This window comes from Erigeron canadensis, chromosome 1 (assembly GCF_010389155.1).
Source record: "Erigeron canadensis isolate Cc75 chromosome 1, C_canadensis_v1, whole genome shotgun sequence".
In the NCBI taxonomy this organism is placed as follows: domain Eukaryota; kingdom Viridiplantae; phylum Streptophyta; class Magnoliopsida; order Asterales; family Asteraceae; genus Erigeron; species Erigeron canadensis.
In genome coordinates, this window is record NC_057761.1 from 29,329,515 (window position 1) to 29,348,759 (window position 19,245).

At 32.8% G+C, this 19,245-nt stretch overlaps 1 protein-coding gene across 1 annotated transcript; it reads left to right on the forward strand.

Moving 5' to 3' along the window:
- The first annotated feature begins 2,352 nt into the window (after positions 1-2,352).
- On the forward strand, positions 2,353-7,513 carry LOC122607944 (protein YIPF1 homolog). The gene is made up of 6 exons (XM_043781029.1): positions 2,353-2,587; positions 3,542-3,581; positions 3,690-3,773; positions 5,769-5,925; positions 6,171-6,444; positions 7,034-7,513. Exons 1-6 carry the CDS (start codon positions 2,531-2,533, stop codon positions 7,223-7,225), a joined length of 804 nt encoding a protein of 267 aa, XP_043636964.1. The 5' UTR covers positions 2,353-2,530; the 3' UTR covers positions 7,226-7,513.
- Positions 7,514-19,245: the final 11,732 nt, after the last annotated feature.

Sequence of the window (19,245 nt, forward strand, 5' to 3'; positions counted from 1 at the left end):
CATGTAACACTTGATATAAAATATATGAATGGATTGAGTTTTTAATGTACTTTCCGTTCATATAAGTTTTATCAACTACTATATAGTACAAACAAAGTTATTTACGGTCAAAGTTAGTCAACATGACAACTAAAATGGGACGGAGGGAGTAACTTTTTTTAATGTGACAGTACCTAAGTTTAGGTAAAGTCTGCAGTACGGATCATTTTCCCTATGTTTATACAGCTAAATCAATGAATATGGGCGAATATCATGTGGAAAGAAGATTCACAAGGTGATCCTCATTCGCAACCCAACCAACAATACTAATTAATAAATAAATAATTAATTTTTTTTTCCTTATATTTTTACTTAACTCAACTAGAACTAATTTTTACACTCACATTAACAACTCAACCAAACAATTTTCCTAACATATACTAATGTTTTACATATAATACTTTTTAGTTAAAAATTAATCTACAAAGTAAAAATATATTTATATATTAAAGAAATAACTTATTTATCATATGTATAAAAATATATCTTGATATTGTAGGCAATAGATAAGGAATGAAAAGTTATATATTTTGAACTTTTTTTGAACAATTACTTAGTTTACTTTTTAATATTGAATCAATTGCATTTGAAAAATTACATTGAATATGGTGTTTGAAAAAAATTATCGTTTTAGCATTTTTTTTTTTTGTTGTTTGCATAGTTGTAGGTGTCTATTCAACATGTATATAGTGCCATGCCTACATATTCTAGTGCCAAACATTAGTTGGTAGGCTAAACAAGTTGGTTAGATGTAGTGGAGTTTATTAATTTTTTAATGTTATATGTGCAGACCGAACAAGGATTTTACAAGCGATGGGGATAGTCTAAAATGTTCGATGATAGTCTATTCATTTACAATCCTATATGGCTATATATGATGTTTGATAAAGATAATTGTCTCGTAGAAATTTACTTTAAAAGTAATGATTAATAATTGTATATGTTAGGGAGTCTAATACTCCGTAATAAATATCTAAAATTATTTCATGTTCCATTTGGGTGAAAGATATATTGCCAAAATGTTATTAGGGAGTCTAATAAAAAATATCTAAAATTATTTCATGTTCCATTTGGGTGAAAGATATATTGCCAAAATGTCAACAATGAATATGCCAAGAACCAATCAATGGATCCAGCTTTGCCAAAGCATACCAATAAATATTGTATGTGGTGGTAAATTTTATTGACATCAACATACACATAAACAATATAAAGGAAAAGTAAAAGAAACATCTTAACATCTTTTTCCATCAACCTAGTGATACCGCTTTTTGTTATCGATGTCACAAGTTGCGATTGTCAAAGCCACATGCCGCTGTCTCATGTCAATACTCATATGTCGATCACACCATTCACTTTAAACTCCACACCAAACACACCATCAACAAAAATGTTTGATTTGATGTATTCACTTGACGGTTGTGTTTTTTGTGATAATAAAAATAATAAAAATACGTGGGCCTTTAGAGGGAGTTATTTTTCTTAATTTTATACTCCTCTATAAAGCATATTGGTTTTTCTATTTTTGGAAATGAAGCAATTTTTTCAGTATTTCCATAATCTACTACTCCTTTATAATGATTATTTACCTCTTATTTTAGGAAAGGGTTAGAAAATAGTTAGATGAGAAATTACTAAATTGCCCTTAACAAACAACCCTTAAAGAAATAGTTATTAGATATTACTAAAATTACCCTTAATGAATTAATTTACACTTTAAACCCTTATCTTCTAAAATATCACTATCACCATTGTATCAACTTACACGGTTAGACCACTCGACACCAATTGTCGATGTTATCGATCACCACCTGTCACCGACACCACTAAACCACCGTCGCCGTTACCGCCGTCGCATTGCGCGGGTATAATGCTAGTATATTTAAACATAAAACCCTAATATACCCTCTTTCCTCCATTTTTTCCAATCATTACACGCTTTCATCGACCTTCAATCACCCTCCGCCGCCGCCTCCTTCTCCACCGCCTCTCTTTTATATTATCCTCACCTTTTAGGTGCCACAACGCGCAGACACTCTGCAACTTGTTAGTAAACAACATGACGTATCAAGCTACTAGCTACTTAAAAAAAGATCCGATCCGAAAAATTAATCTATACCTGATTACTTAACCCCTAAAAAATCTTAAAGAAAGAAGATTAAAAAAAAAATAAAACCGTCGGGGCCTGTAACTAGGTGCGTGGCCATGCCTATTTGCCAAGTCGTTGTCCCCTTTCAAACTCCATTCCAGTTGCTCTAATCATTCCTCCTCCTCTTCTTCTTCTTCCTTACTTTGCTGCCCTCCCTCCCTCCCTCCCTCATAATTAATATTAATAATTATTATAATTAAGTAGGGGGTTTTTCCTATTTCATTTCGTACTAGTATTATCAATTATTTCAGTTATATTTTACAGCAAGCAAAAACTCGATTCTCAAAAAAAAATATTATCATCAATTCCATCGCCCCCTCATTTCCTTCAAATTGTAATTCAATGACGGATCCTTCTTACACTAGCCTTCCTACTAGTCACTTGCCTGGTTCTGTTCCGGTATTTACTCTCTCTCTCTCTCTCTCTCTATATATATATATATATATCTGCCCTAATTTAGTATCACTGTATTTACTATCACTAATTAATCTTTACTCATAACAGATTGAAACTTTGTTATTCATGATTATTTTTAATTTACGTTTTAATTTTAAATTTAGTTCAATTTGAAGTGTGCATTTTGCTACTGAAAGTACTTGTTATTTAGGTTAGCATAACGTTTCGACTAGCAATCGATTATGTTCAATATTAGAGATTGTTCGTTTATCCGCCTCTGAAAGTATGATGTTGTCATATAGTTAAGTTAATTAGTTAGCTTACATATAGTTATTGTCATGAATTCATTGTTGAACTTGAAAGTAACGTTTTTGTGATCGAAGACCAAACGTGGATCCTTTTTATCGGACTGCTTTAATTTATATTTGTAAACGTATTAAGTCATCTCGAAACTATCGGTGTATACTGTTTCATGGTTTATCAAATTTTGGAGTGGATAATAGTCTTGTAATATCTTTTTGTGTGGGGGATCAAGGGGAAATCAGGTGTGGTGTAATGTCAGGTGCTAGCTGTAGTATGAAAATACAAAAGATTGTTGTGAACACGTAGTAGGGTTATTTGTGATTGACGTTTTGCCTAAATTCATTTTATGCTTTCCCAAAACTCACATGTCAAGTTTAATTGTTTAAACTGGGTAATGAAGTAAAAAATGTATCTTAAATTTATGGAAGGAAAGTAGTTTCCATTTGTTATGCTCTAGAGATCTATTATTTGTGAATATGTGAAATTTATGTATGTGTGAGCCTGTGAGGCACCGATGATTCATCTGGCATGTAAATGTGTTGATATGTCGGGTTTTGCTAGCTATAAAAAAGTACAGCCTTGGCGTTAACAAATGGATGAGTTATTTGTGAATAAGAGTAAAGCTGACTGTCTGTTGTTTTTTTTTGTGTTCAGGCTGTCATAACTGAAGGAAAGGCTTCAGCTATACAACACGGTATTGGACTCTTTTAAGATATGTTATTCTAGCTGTTGGAGTTTTCTTCGATCTGTAGCTGAATTTAAAGCAAGTATTTTATTTATCTTTTGTTGGGTTGTCATGCAGACCCTGAAGCAAATCTTCAAATATTTCCTCCTAATAGTGGCGGCGGCGGTGGACGGGGATACCAGACTCTTACAAGTCCAAACGGTATGTTACATGATGCCATCTATAATTTTTCATAATAAACTTGTCTTTTGAAGCAAGCAGGAAAAGTTGTTATGATGACTCAGTTTCTACTCTATCTAGCTATCTTCTTTTGATTCTTCTCTACATCAAATGTATTCCTGCAGTTAATATCAAGGTCCCATGACTATTTTGAACTTGACAATCTTTTTTAAGGCGATACAAGAAAAAAAGAAAACACACAAGAAGTATATTTTTATAGCTAGCCCTCTATTGACTAACTAATAAGTTCAGGATATGGAATTGACTATTTATATACTTGAGTTCGATTCCACCATATTGTTTGATGTAATAACTCTCAGATATCGTTGGATTCCTGTAGAGCTGGTGAAAGCCCAGGCAATCTTTTTAACCAATAGAACATTCCGTTGTGTTAGCATACAAGTTTTGTTTCTAAGATGTGCTGAATTACTGATATCCAGTCTAGAGCAATCAAAATTTAGTTGTTGATAAATAAGAGAAATTGATGGCATATACAGCTGCGTGCTAGTGATTAGATCTTGTGGATGCCTGGTTGATGAAGAACATCTTATACCATTTAGATACTCACTTTCATAATCTTGCAACCTTGCTGATCTGTTTCATCTGTTTTCTACATCACAAGTTTTTTGATGGCACATGGCAGCAGTATACCTTCAGATTCATTCACATGTTAACCTGAAAGGTCGTGTCTGTCGGTACTTGCCTACAAGACCAATGTCGTTTTACCATATAAGAATGCTTTTATCACATGAATCTCAATTGTTTTATGTCTCAACTTATCCAACCGATATTCATTGTTAGAAGTTCTTTTATGAGTTTGCTCTTACTATTGAGACTGAGTGCCTTCGTTTGTTATTATTGAAAACCGAGTTTTAGAGGCAAACTGTAACCTTTTTCTAGCACAATTACCTTCTTTTGTGCTAGCCAGTTTTGCACCGGGCATGTTTCAGAGAATATTTCAACTTTTGCAGTGCTAATGTTTGTGTGTTCGTTTGAAATTTTAAATGGAGTACGCTATAAAGAAAGTATGACTTAGCATGCTGCTCACCAATGTGGTTATTAGCTTTTCTATCAAAAGTTCAGTCGTTAGGTCAAGAAGAAAGGGATTCTTCTGTATCCCTTCGCATGGTAGTTCTATCACAAAGTTGGCAGCAGGAGTGGCACGAGAGCTTGCTCTTAATTCCGTGCTTTACATAAATAGTCTCATACTCATTCTCTTGTAAACTTTGCCCTCTGCTTACATGCAAAAAGGTGCGCTCAGGGTATGGCAATCTTGTGTGAATTGATATGTAAGCAGTACTAAGAAGTGAGGTTGTGAGGAGGGATGAATCATAGGAGAAGTCCTTTTCCTCTTGGACATAGTCTTGTTATATATCCATTATATACGGACTTTGAGGGGTAACGTCCAGTCATCATATTTGTATCAGATGGCACCTTACGTGACAAGCACATTACATTTTTGCCACATCTTAGAGAGCTCTTTTTTTGACATTCAATGCAAGATGTTAGCTTAAGGAAATGTGAGATATCATTCATACTGCAATGATATGCCTTTAATAAATGCTAACTTGCTACAGATAAGTACCCACGCAGTAAAAAGAGATTTTTTTAGTTAATTAATTAATTTGAAGGCTATGTGGTGTTAGCTTTTTGAGTTAGGTCTATGCATGTACATGCTCAACATCAACCAAGATACGTTACTGATGCTTCTTCTTCTTCTTCTTCCAATATTTAACAAAACATTTTATTGGGATCATCTTTTGTCTCTTGCTATCATGTCAAATCTATGTTAAACGACATACTCTCGTTCTCTGTTATATTGGCTTGTATGTCAACTATAGAAGTAATATGCGATACAAATTCTGTCTTTTCTGATTCTTGAATTTTAGTAGCAATAAGATACAGTAGTGCTAGGGAAGGTACAGTTCTCAGTTGATACACACCAGATGCTAATTTTCTATAGCCCTATATCTGCAGATGGACAGCAACCTAGCAACAACTGGAATGGAGCATTCAGCGTTTCCTCTTATACACAATATTTTAATGTTGATACAGATGATGTTGTGAACAGATTGACAAGTTCTTTGTATCCAACTGGGGATTTTTTCAGAAAAACCGAAGCCAACCCAGATCTGTAAGTTTTGTGCTTTTTCTTTCTTTCACCATCTCAGTGTCTCCCTTGTAAAGTTGTCTAAGTGCTGCATTGCCATATCCCTCAGTTACATTTTCTACTATTATAGTGTAGTTTTTCAATAGAAGTTCTAGTTAAATTGTTAATTTGTTTCTTTATATATCACATCATATTCTAATGTTATGAACACTAGCTTATCTTCGTAAATTAAGAATCTTGAGCTCATCTGATAACTGTTCTCTATTTAGATATGGACTCATCTGGATTTCCACCACATTGGTATTTGTGATTGCTTCATTTGGTAACTGTGCCACATATCTGATGAGTAGAAAGGGTAACTCTATGGTTTCTTGGAGCTTTGATGTGAGCTACTTCCAGGTTTCAGCCATAGCAGTATATGGTTATGTCTTCATTGTACCACTGGGATTTTACTTGCTGCTTCAGTATTTTGGTTCGAGGGTTGGTCTTGTCCAGTTTTGGTGCATGTGGGGATATTCTCTCTTCATTTTCATCATCAGCTCTGTAAGTATCCTTCTGCTTGTGCTGGTTAACTGGTTTGGAATCACGAATTAAGTTTTTCAACATGTGCATGCATGATCATCACATGATTTTATGATGATTGATGGCTGAAAACTATTTGATTAATCAAAAACTTTGGGATAATTTCATATAAGCCCTAATCTACTTAAATTTCTTATCAAGTTCAATCCTGGATTTCATAAGCTGCAATTTAAACCCATTTACTTGTGAATGGGTTGATTAGTGATAAAGGAAATGGGTCATATTGGGCCTAATTGGTCAATCTAGCAAGTCAAAAAGGTTGGCAAGCACTCAGAGTGTGTATTTAAATGTGAAATGCATTAAACCTCCTAAATTAATTTTCGATTTTGTTGAAATAACTCGACTTTGTAACAATATATGTACGACTCGCTAAACATTGATAAAAAAGAAGTGAGAAAAGTTGTTTTCAGTAAAACCAACCTATTTTGACTTATACAAATGTACCCATTTTGACCGGTTCCCCCACCCCTTACCCCCACTCATCCATTTGCTGCCTTTGTCACCTGCAGTGGATATGACAAATCATAACCTTTGTTTGTGACATGCACAGCTTTTATTAGTTATCCCAGTGGATTTTCTCCGATGGACCATCACACTCATCACGGGTATCGCTTCAGCTGCTTTTGTTGGTTTGAACCTCAAGTCTCACGTAGAGTTAAATGACCTGACCATTGTGTTGGTTGCTGCGTGCGTGTTGCAATTTGCTCTGGCCATCTTCATTAAATCATGGTTCTTCCATTGAGCTTCTAAAACCCTAGAAGTGGTATTTCGATGTAAGTGAATTTTGAAAAAGTATCAATTGTAGAGATTGTCTTAGGATTCTAGGCATGTTTAGATCAATGGTTCAAGTGGCAAGCACTGTTATAGCCCTTGGTTTGTAGAAAGGAAAGATGAAAAGAGTGTTGAATTTACTAATTGGTTTTGGAAGAATGTGATTTTAGTTGAATACCTGGATTTGCTTGTAAAACTAACAATGCTTCCTTTTGGGCGAATATGTGATTTCTACCCCAAGTTTGTCCAGTTTGTTTAATGGAATTGTGTTTTTTTGGGCCTTATTGTAAAAGTTCATCTTGCTTAGGCCCTTTCATATAATGATCTTGAAAATGTCAATTGTATGCGTAAATGGTTTAGGTTCGCAAAAGAAATGCGTAAATAAATCAGGTTACCCAAGGATGGCAAATAGATAACTCAGATGTATGCGGCCCAAATTGTATCTCATGACCGTTTTTGAACTCTTTCCCTAATCATTCGTAAGATGCTTTGTGATCGTCAAACTTGTTACCACTAGGCCATCTTGGTAGTTAGGAAATGCTGGATGACCAATGTGTTAGTAGTGTTGTGGTAGGCGGAATAGGCTAACCGCTAAAACAAGTTTAAGCTCAGAGGACTAATAAATATATACTAGTTTTTCGAGTAGTTAGCATATTAAACATCATTACCATAGCTAGAATATCTAACAAACTATCTGATTAAGTATATGTGATTTATGATGCTTTACCCATTAGGAACCTACTATAGTCTATAGGAGACCTTTGTTCAACCAATTTAACGGGTGATATTCCCTACACCAACTAATCTATTTGAAACATGCAAGTGGTGAAGGAAGCTACAATACTTGGAGGTCTCAAGTTCGAATATCTGAATCTTAATATCAAAAAAAATATAGCCCCCTGTGACTGCGAAGATTTACCTGTGAGAACTCCACGTTACTCGCAAAGCAGATGGTCGTTTTAGACTTTTAGGATTAGTTGGTTTTCAAAGCGGGTAACATACTTTGATAATAAATTAATAAAAAGTCATGTAACTTTCCATAAACTAAATTATCCATTTTATTCATAATTATATTTGGCAAACCTCTATTACTGTACACGGAGTCGAGTTTTTTGTTTCTTTTGCTACAAGTCATTTTCAAACTTTGATCATATTGGAAACAAATAACCAAATTAACACTCTTCCTGTCCATTTGTGACCATTGAAGGTCAAAAAGGTGCACACAGGCACACAGCTGTCACAACTATCGTAAATCATCTAAGATCATACCGGCGATGCTATCATTGTTAGAGAAAACTAGCGAACCAACACAAGCAAACACAACACAATCGATGTGAAAAAGAGTTTTTCGGATCAAAAGAACAGTACCGTGTGATGCGGTGGCGTGATGGTGGCGGAGGTAGCGGCGGTGATGGAGGTGGCAGCGGTGACAGACGGTAATGGCGGCAGTGACGGCAACTATTGGTTGTGGCAGCGTCGGAGGTTAGTGCAAGTCATTGATGTAATTTGGTTTTGATGAAACGTTGAAACTTAAAATTTTAGAAAAAAAAACATATTTACTTTAGGGATAAGTGTCCAGAAATGCAGTCAACTAATGCTCAAAAGTTATTGTGTGCACGAACTCTATGTCAGCTTTATTGTGTTTACAAAACTTAAAGTTTTGGTTATTGTAACAGTCAAAGTGGATTTTGCTTATGTGGAACCGGTTACCTCTCCACGTGGATGACAAATTCCAAATCAATATCACAAACCCTGATATTGAGTCAACTTTTCATTGTCAATCTTATAATTAAACAAAAGAAATCAGATAAAGAAAAAGATTCAACAACTTTTTCCTTCATCTTCTCTTTTCTATCTCAATCTCGTTGTTCAACAAATCGATCTGAAATTCATAAGGTTTTACTTGCGGTCAAAATCTAAACATAATGATGTTTTTGAATCTTCAATTGGTTAAGTTTCACTGACGGTTCGTTTTACGGCAAGACTCCATATTTTCCGGAGACGTCAAAACAGAAAACCGTTGGTTAGGGTTTGTGCGGGATCCATCTTTGGGTAATTTGGTGAAAATTTCAAGTTTTATCTCGAAGAAACACCAAAGTTATCATCGTTTCAATTTTTCCGACAATCTAGATCACAACAACTGTTGGGCAGGGTTTGTGTGGAATTCAATTTGGAGTAGTTTGATGAAAATTTCAAGTCTTAATTCATAGAAACAACAAAGTTATCATCATTTTAATTCTTCCGGTGAACTGACATCTTTTCTGGCGAGTCTCAACTAGCTTTATTTTGGATAGGATTTGTTCGCGATTTGATTGTGAGTGGTTTGGTGTCATTTTCGAGTCTTAATTCGGAGAAAAGTGAAAGATATCGGATTTAGAAGTTTTTCCAACGAAGTTTTGTTGTTTTCCAACGCATAACCCAGAATCAATCTATTATTACGATTATTATTACCTAATTGAATTGGGATTGTTCAACATGTTGATGAAACATATCGATTACAAAACTAACCCGATTTTGGCGATCAATTGGGAGTGGGTTTCGATGGATTGATGAAATGGGATGTGGGTTTCGATCAAGATTGCGTCTTGAAAAGAAATCATGGACGGAAATGAAGCCAAGATCATGATCTGGGTCGAATTCGTCTTCAAGATGTTGAGGGTGGGAATTGTTAATAGGATGTCTTGATGATCGTCTTCAACACTTAACAAAAATGCTTACATGGTGGTCTGATAGGTTAACACTTAACATGCCACCTAGTCTAGATTCACCTTTGTTATTTGTATAGAAAAACTGATTGATACATATTTTTAATTATATATAAAATCCAGTCAAACATGTCACGTAAGCAGTCAACGGGTCAAACTCAAATTGTTTACCGGTTAACTTTTTACTCGGTTACTTTTGCATGCTATGGAACTCTTGAACAAGCTTCCTGAATACAATAAAGCTGACCTAGAGTTCGTGCTTACAATAACTTTTGAGCATTAGTTGACTGCATTTCTGGGCACTTATCCCTTTACTTTATAATATAGTATAGATTACCTGCATGCATATGCATGGAATTAGTGGTAAAAACAATATATGCATGTATATATATATATATATATATATTAACAACGAGTTAATAGTTAGTAGTTCGTATTCGAGACACCACAATGATATCTAATTGTGTAGTATGCGGAACTTGAATCACGTATTTCTAGGATGAAACTCATGACTCTTAAAAATCTCCTTAATAATTCACTCCTACAGACTTGGAAAGCTGAATTTGAACCCTAGTGGACTTCTTCAACGTTTAAGACATTACTAATAAACCAGTGGCGGTAAAAACAAGATACTTAAAAGAAATGAACAAAAACAAAACCAAAAAATCAAATCGAAAAACCTGAGAACCAAAAAAAGCAATGGTGTCAGTTTTCTGATATGTTAATTTTTTTTATATTTATACCATGTTATTAAAATACTTATTCCTTATACTTAGTTATGTGTTGATTTTTTTTAATTTATAAATATTTAAAACAAAATTAACTATATGTTTCAGGTGAATATTCATAATAATATATATCAATTCGGTATTAGAAATTGCACAACAAATTAACACCTAAACAACGTATATTCTTCAAAAGAAAAAAAATGAAAAAAGAAATACAATTACTTAATTTGAGTTTTTTTTTTTTTAATTATACTATCTCTTTAATAAATTAATGTCTTATTTCAAACCCAGTCAACTTAAATTGTTCTTAAAAATAAATTTGAAAAGCAAGACTTCATCCAAGTTCGGTTTCTTAAAAATAAATTTGAAGAGGTGAACTTGCAAGGAGGGGTGGAGCTCGACTGCTCGAGTTTAGGTCATACATTCGGTGGTCTTTGCTATTGTTAGGAATTAAAGATGTCTACTTTACTTTTCATTATGTCTATTATGTTTATAAGTCCAAATAAGAGCTAAACGTTTGTACATCTATGACTCTATGAGGATGACTAGATTTGATATTAATAAGGCTGTTATCTTCCGAATTTTATATGAGAACTATTAAGAAGGCTGTTATCTAAGATCATACCGGCCATGCTATCATTTTAGTCTTAGTTAAAAGGTGTTACAAAAGATCAAAAGTATATGACAGAATAACATTTTAAGAAGTTTATATCTCTCTTTTTAATTAGCCAGATCCCAACTCAAATTTCTCATATAATTTACACTATAATATAAATATTTCTGTGAAATAATCAATCACCGCCTGTTACACGGATTTAATAAGCTTCAAATTGTTAGTTTGTTTGTAAATTTTAATGTTGATACCTCGTGATTTTTGACAGGTAAATCTATGTCTTTCTAATAATCATTTGTTGGAAATTGGAATAAGTGTACACTTTTATTATTAGGGTCATTGTCTTTCAGCCAATAATTGCTTGAATTTGATTGTTCGAATCAAACCAGTATTTCAGTGTCAATGGGTTGATAACTAAATGGCATCCCAGATCTCCAATAAAGTTTTGTTCTTTGGGCAACCAGAGTTCGAATCCAAAGGGACGCAAGTTTTACCCCAAATAGCATTCAATGTCGTAGATGTCGTGCAGTTTGGCGATCTATCCGGGGGTTTTCTCTATGAACTACGGCGATGACATCCTGCCCGGTGGGTGTAGAGGCCACATATGAAGTGAACAGGCTCTGACCAAAATCGTACATTAAAAAAAAACCAGTATTTCAATGACACCGGTATTATCCGTCGGTATTACCGATATGGTTATTTTTTATTTCTTTTTTTATAAAAATGCTACAAAACTTTATAATTCAACAAAAATAACTAAAATACAGTTATAATTCACTAAAAAAGAATCTCAAATAAATATTTCATAGCAATTATTATTTTTAAAGTTTACAAACAACAAAAATAACGTTAAACTATCATCAAAATATATTTTAAATAACTTCTAAAAAATAAAAATGGAAAAACAGTTTTACAATACCGGATAAACCGGAAAATATCAAATAAAACACCGTGCTAGTTGTATCGGACGACCGACCGATACCCGATATTACCGCCTTATCGGTAACACCAACTGGTACGTACCAGTATTTAAAATACTGGTTCGAATTGCTGAGACTTCCAATATAAAATCAGCCCGTGTAATGTGGTCGTGACGATAGTGTGGTGGCGACGGATTGCTGCAGAAACTGGTGGTGGAGATGGCGAGTAGTGTAGGCTAGTGATATAAATGTTATTGATACAATGATTAGAGTAATTATTTTAAGAATTCAGGAAGTGTTGGTGTAAATTATTTAAGTAAGGGTAAATCTTAAGTATATTAATGATGCTTAAATTAGTGAATAAAGAGTATAATTTAGAGAAAATGGAGGGGCTAGTTCTTGAACATCCCAAATAGAAAATTTTTAAAAAAATATAACATGAATACAAAAATTTCACATCTAAATTTTACTTAATTTGTTTCATTGAGATTTTCTAATTTGTGACCTAAATGTACACATAAGACCGTAGGAGTGCGATTTATGAGCCAATATTTTTGTTAAAACTTAAAATATATGATTTTTAAAGAATAATCTTCATATTCTTTTACTTTTTTGAATTGATATATTTGTATTACTTTTACGTATGCTATTAAGACACAAATTAAAAAATCTCTTCTATTTTTCCATTCTTGATTTAATCATTTGTATTGACAAAGTATATTAGACAGACATTTTGTTGTATTTTTTTTTTAATTTTTTTGACATTTCTTTGTCTGTTATACCCATGGCAAAACTGACCAAAAATAATGATATTTGGTACATAAATCATATGATGATTGGGAAGTTTAATGGGGAGTTTGTATAAGGCCAAATATAATGGGGACATAAATAACACTTGTCAATTTAAAAGAACTAAATAACAAAAGGAGGAGGAGAAGAGGAACATGTCACCTAGATAAAGTTAATGTAACACCACATGTGAATTCTTATCACAGGGACACGCGTATGACTAAATTCTCAGCATTTTTCTCTCTTTTGTTTAGTTCCTCAACAAATACTGATTACACGAAAAAAGAAAATAGTATGTTTATGGACGAAAAAACCTTACCAAATGTATGTTATATTTGAAGTTTTTGAAAATAAATAAAAATGATTTTTGGGTACTCGCAAATTGCCGTAAGCACTTGTTTTCTAAGCCTAAAAATTCATTAAAAAACAAATATATGTTAATACACAGTTTGAAGATAATAATGTTCATTAGCAAAGAAAAAGTTTAAGATCTTGTTTATTTAGAATTTAATTGGCCTAATAAAAAAAATACTTAATTAATTAAGTCAACTGAATATGTTTGTTTTTTATAAAGATAACTGCAGGAAATAGAAAGCACCTTTCGACCAATTCATGAAAATAGTAGTGACCTTTAAAAGTTTTGTTTATTAGAAATGAATTTTCATTTATTACCAGAAATAGCAACATTTGACACGTGGACATGGTGACGTGGACATCTTTTGATTACGTGGCATTTTTTTAATGACGTGACATTCTTTATAACACAGAAAATAGAAAGGACCTTTCGAACAATTTACGAAAATAGCAGTGATCTCTAATTTATAGTCGGATTACTTCAACACCACGTCAGTGCTGGATGTGGAGATGGTTTTTTCTTCAATTTCTTCAACTAACTAAGAAACCGTCGACAGTTTGTTCGAGTTCGAGAACACCTCTGGACCTTCGTCATCTGGATCTATCTCATCCGCAGACAAACTCTTCTTAAACGAACCAAATTCGGCCTATGAAACTCTCGTCTTACCTAAACATCCCCATGATCTCTCTCTGACGAAAACAAAGATGTTTTGGCATCTAATTTTAGAGATTTTAAATCTCGAAATAGATGAAGAAGATATAGATCTATGTTTCCTTTATGATCTTAATACACAGCTTCTCAATGTTTGAAAATGGAAGAGACTCAACAAAAATCAATGAAAAGAAACTGAAATCAGCTTCAGAATATAATGACGAAAAAAAATGCCTTGCCGGAACCAAAACTGAAACGGAACCATATTATTATTTTTTTGGGAAATGACATGACTGATAAAAAAATTAAATAGTAATAAATAAAGAATAATGTCACGTCATTAAAAAATGTCACGTAATCAAAAAATGTCCACGTCACCATGTACACGTGTCAAATGTTGCTATTTTCGGTAATAAATGAAAGTTCATTTCTAAAAAACAAAACTTTTAAAGGTCGCTGCTATTTTCGTGAATTGGTCGAAAGGAGCTTTCTATTTTCTGTAGTTATCCCTTTTTTATACCAAACAACTTTATTAATTTAGTCCATACGGATATTATTTATTCATTTAGTCACTTTATCAATTTAATTACTTAATGATTGAAAAAAACAGACTCTAAATTCTAACAATGAAAAAAGATGTTGTCAAACTCAAATTCATTCATATTTTTTGAACAGTTAGTCGGTATTCGACATCAGGTAGCACCTCAACGTATAATGGTGAAATCATGTACGTACTTTAGACTACGAGATGTAAACCATAAGCCGTTACAGGTGATTCAGGAAAAAAACCCACAAACTTGTCACTCATAAGAGTCGAACCCAAGACTTGTGGAAAAAACAGGGATGCATGAGATTTAGTTATATTGAAGTGAATTAATACAACCATATTTTCGGAAGGCCTACTAGAATTTATCACATTTTACAAAATTACTAACAACATCATATGTGATTTTAGGTTTTCACTATGATTTTAGAAAGTTTATATTTTGCAAAAGTGGATGAAATCGAGGGTGTCACTGGAGTTGATATTTAGGACTTACGACTCGAGACTTGATTGTTTTCTAACTTCCTTTAGCGTGACTTTTAATACTGTGCCTAGTGGCTTTTTGTAAAGCGATGGTCAAAAAATTTTTTTTTTTAATTTTTTTTTTTTTTAAATTTCAACCCGTAAATTGAATCGACCAAATCAAGTTATCCGTTTAAAGCTTGTTTATAGTTTTATGCTTGAACTAAATAATATACCTTCAAAGAATATTTTCAAGTATTGCAAACAATATCATTCTTTGGGAACAATGATGGAGTCAGAAATTTTTTTACGAAATAGTAAATTATTATTATTATTATATTTTTTTGTCATTTTTGTTAGAATCATCTTCAAAGATATATAAAAAAAAGAAGACCCTGACTCGAGTATATAAAATGGACTCCTAAAAGAATTTCAATTCGTTAAAGGAATTTCATTAACACCGGGTTTAGTCCAATTTCTTTTGGTGTCTAGTTTGTGATATAATGGTAGCGTGGTGGTGAAGGATATATATCATAAAAATGCGGAAGTCATGAGCATAAATCGCATCTTATGTCGGCAAAACCACATCGTTACATGGTGTATGTCTATCACAGGTCGATGAGGACCTATAATGAGTCGTTTATATATTTATATTTGTAATACAATATTGGGAGTCTACGACTCTACTAGTGTCGGGCTTGTAACATAAAAGTGGAGGTGAGAGGTTTAAAACATGTCTCGGTTCCCTTTAAACGTGATATTACATATTTATCTCTTTCATGTTGCTTGTAAAAAAGATTATTGAGGAACAATAATAAGTCGATTACCCATTATACTTAGATTAGTCATTTATAATATTTATATACTATTGAAAAGGTGATTTGAAATGCATAACAGTTTCAAAAGTGCAAATTAAGGGAAAATGAGACACACATATGTCAAACATTAAAGAGTGTTGATATATCTGTCGCAAATTCTAATTAATTATCACAATTGTGTATAACAATTATACATCGAAGAACATGCTGTGTCAAAATTTCTGGTAGAATTATGGCTCTTCAACATTATATTATATCGCCTCATTCATATACACATAACAGTGATGTTTTTTTCTGGATAACTATTGAATTAGTAAAATATATGATCGATCATTCTTTACTTAATTTATATAGAAACGTAATATTATCCTATCTAGTCATTTTAAAGAGTTGTGGCTAGGACGTAATTTCTAGGAAGTGGCCATTAGTATCGTTACGCTGACAACCACATGCTAAATATGATATGATACATCAAACAACTGAAGATTTGTATAAATGGTGACAAGTGGTTTGCTTATGATTGTTATGAATAAGATATTAAGCAATCAACCAAGGGACGTTGAATTTGGGTCGTTGGCACAACGGTCACAATCATGTGCCCGTGTCTTTGTTTAATGTGTATTTGGTGCTTTTCAACCGAGGGATATATTAATCATTACGAGTATTAAACAATTACAAAATTTATATCTCCGTAATTAAGATGCATCCAAATTTTTTGGCTTTGTTGTATGTTTAAACATATCTATTGGCGAATGGAGAGTATTAGGAGGGTGGTCACCACTCACCACGATACCACCTTAGCCTTAACTACATTTTCCTTATAATTTTTTTGTTTTTAATATTATGCTACAACCTAAAATATTAAGTTTCAACCCAATTTAAATTAACAAATGTCCAAGCCTTTTATTTTTAGAAATCAAGAATCCGGCACTCGACATCTTGTTTTTTTTTTTTTATTCAATAAAATTCATGGGGCCCATCATATATTAATTATACAAAAAATATTAAAATATATTATGCGAGAGGTTTTTCAACTAAGTTAGATATGCGACAACCTCACACTCAATTTTCCCATATATATATATATATATATATAAGGGTGAGATGTTTTGAGACCACCTCTTATTTTAGGACCAACTAGGACCATTGATTTTTGTACACCATTATTATCTACTACGATATACAAGACTTTCCGGCGATGAGCCCACCATACACATGTGTTACTTACACATGTGTAAGTTAACTTACACATGATTTTTCTGTGGGCCTGTTGCTGAAAAGTCTTAGTGTTTTTACAAAAAAGTCTTGTATATCGTAGTAGATGATGATGGTAGTGTGTAAGTTACGAAAATCAATGGTCCTTTTTTGGACTTCTTTTAGTTGGTCTCAAATTATCTTTTCCATATATATATATATATATAGGGAAAAGTGAATATAAGGCTGTCCGGCACCTAAGTTTAGGTGTGGAACCCCTCACATACTAATTTTTTAATATTCGTTGAATTTTAATTAAATCACATGACCCCCATGAATTTTATGGATTTAAAAAATAATATGTGATTGTTCCACACCTAAACTTAGGTATCTAACAGCCTTATATTCTCATCCTCCATATATATATATATATATATATAGGAAAAAGTTAAATTAGGGACACTTTATTTTAGGGACTGTTAGGGACTCCTTCTACCTTCTTCTCCGGCCACCACCACCATCATCTCTGACCACCACCGCCACCACCATGATCATCTCCGACCACCACCATGATCCTCAGGTGACGACGACCATCTCCGGCGAGACTTACGCATGTGTAAGAGACTTACGCATGTGTAAGTAACTTACACATGTTTTAAGTACAATTTTTTTTAAGTAGATCACCCATCATCGGCCGGTCACCCCCTATGACCTATCACATTATGACCTATCACCCTCAGTGACCTATCACCCTCAATGACCTATCACCTCCACCAGCTTTGGTTTATGAATCACTTTAAGGACGAAGCCCGTTCCGAATCATAATTTTTATTCAACTTACACATGTGTAAGTTGTACTTACACATGTGTAAGTCTCGCCGGAGATGTCGCCGGAGATGATTATGGCCAGAGATGAAAGATAGTTGTGACATAAATGAGAGATAGTTTCTTTATAATAATGAAAGAGATACATGCGCAATGCGCCGACGAGTGATTAATATAGATATGGAATTATGGGGAAAGACCTTTTTCGCATTGTTTGAATTTTGTTTTGATTGGGGAAGGAGGGAGGGAGGAGGAAAGAGTGTACAAAAAAAAAGGTAGGTGTTAGGAAAAGGGTAATATAAGTATATATTTTATGGTATGAGTTATAAGAATAGTTACAAGGTATTTTTATATTTTATAAGACAAAAAGTTTAAAGAGAAAAAATAATGGATTTGCTTTATATGGTATATTGAAATAACTGTTACAAACCATTGTTAATTTTGTGAATTCGGCCAAGTTTTCTTGTGTATTTATTTATTTAAATATGGGCAATGATAAAACTATAATAATTTTTGCCTTATCTTTGTTATAAACACTTTTACAACTATAATAACAAGCTTATCCTTTTTGTGTGGCAATTTTTTTTTTTGGATTTATCATTATCTTTAAATATTTATCTTTACTCTTTTATTAAGTAAATGAACTCTTCTATCTAAAATACCATTTGTTATTACCATTACATCTATCTTTTTAAGTAAAGTTTCAAAAATATTCTTAATGAAATAATATATAAAATCTATCCCTTAACTTTAAAAATATCTATATTACCTCTTTTATTTTTACATTAATAACCTACACTACTCGTCGCCGCCACCTTAATCGTTTCCACCATCGTTAACGCTTTGTAAGGGTTTTCCTCAGGTAGACAATAGTAATACACAATAATAGAAAATGATAATTGATAGTGATGGATATATATCATATATAATATGAAAATGATATTAGTATCATTTTTTTTTATATATGTTATAGGTTTGTACAGTCAGTTATAAAACTTGTACATTTTGGTATATCTATAAAAATATAGTGGTGCGAATATTATCTCTCATATATGAAAAGGTCTTGCTCAAATAAAACAATCAATTGCTATTAAGTAAAAATTGTTGTGCATCATGAAAAATCTTCATAAATCAGTTTATCTATTGGTGCCCTATAAAATTCTATACATCAGTTTTATCATAATCCAATAATTAAGATTTTCACATATTTATTTTTTACTATAATACTTATTTTACAATAACTATCCCACCAAAAAAACTAGAAAGAATTGAAATCGTATACAAATATGACTCATTCGTAAGGTCTTTGACTTTGTGAAAATTCATCATGGTTCGAATATCATTTTTTACATTTGTAGTAGTAGATTATAAAAGGTGTTTTTCGAGA

Excerpts from the sequence above, each read along its gene's own strand:
- LOC122607944 (XM_043781029.1), top strand. The coding sequence starts at position 2,531 with ATGACGGATCCTTCTTACACTAGCCTTCCTACTAGTCACTTGCCTGGT. Across the intron at positions 3,582-3,689 it reads GGCTTCAGCTATACAACACG|ACCCTGAAGCAAATCTTCAA; the intron begins GTATTGGACTCT and ends GTTGTCATGCAG. Across the intron at positions 5,926-6,170 it reads ACCGAAGCCAACCCAGATCT|ATATGGACTCATCTGGATTT; the intron begins GTAAGTTTTGTG and ends TTCTCTATTTAG.